This window comes from Acyrthosiphon pisum, chromosome A2 (assembly GCF_005508785.2).
Source record: "Acyrthosiphon pisum isolate AL4f chromosome A2, pea_aphid_22Mar2018_4r6ur, whole genome shotgun sequence".
Classification (NCBI taxonomy): domain Eukaryota; kingdom Metazoa; phylum Arthropoda; class Insecta; order Hemiptera; family Aphididae; genus Acyrthosiphon; species Acyrthosiphon pisum.
In genome coordinates, this window is record NC_042495.1 from 57,625,719 (window position 1) to 57,626,474 (window position 756).

The following is a 756-nucleotide window of genomic DNA, read 5'->3' on the forward strand; positions in this document are numbered from 1 at the left end:
AAAAATTACCGTGGAAAAGCTGGCTGTGAACATACAAATATATACTACTCTTCTCTTATTGACATTTCGTCCATAATGATTCCAAGTACTAAATCTAAATTGTTATGTTTCATTTCTTTTACTTTCATTTTAATGGCGTTCATTGATTCTGCTGTGATTCCTGGTGATCCATCGATAACAGAATACCATTTTCGAATTGTGGATGGATGTGGCAAACATTTATTAAATGTTTTTCTGACATAGTTGTAAGAAGTAGGGGAGTAGAAATGAAGTGTGAGTGCAAAAGAGCGCAGTTCTGGACTCACTGTTGTTGCTGAAATTTGATGCAATTGTTTCATTACCATTTCATGTTGACTAGATGATAATGATTCCTAATATAAAACAAGCACATACAAAAGCAGGTAAAATTAGAAATCTAAACACATGCACTACATAAGCCTGAATAATAAAACAAAATACATACTTTCAGAACAGTGAAACAATTGTCAGATATAACTTTTTTGTCATTTTTCAAGTGGTCCACTAAGTCGTCCAAGGCGAACCCGGACATTTCGCCGCGACCGTTTCGCCGCGACCGTTTCGCCGCAGACCGTTTCGCCGCAGACCGTTTCGCCGCCGCACCGTTTCGCCGCGGACCGTTTCGCCGCCGTACCGTTTCGCCGCGGACTTTATCGCCGCCAGACATTTCGCCGCCGGACATTACGCCGCCACCTTTTCGCCACCGGACATTTCGCCGATAAGAGTGGTTGTGCGGTG

General features: G+C 42.3%; 1 protein-coding gene across 1 annotated transcript; it reads right to left on the reverse strand.

Annotated features, from left to right (window-relative positions):
- Positions 1–44: 44 nt before the first annotated feature.
- Positions 45–550, reverse strand: LOC107885166. The gene is made up of 2 exons (XM_016808674.1): positions 464–550; positions 45–371 (listed from the first exon to the last, which is right to left on the reverse strand). The coding sequence occupies exons 1-2, from the start codon at positions 548–550 to the stop codon at positions 45–47; spliced, it is 414 nt and encodes a 137-aa protein (XP_016664163.1).
- Between the last annotated feature and the right edge of the window lie 206 nt (positions 551–756).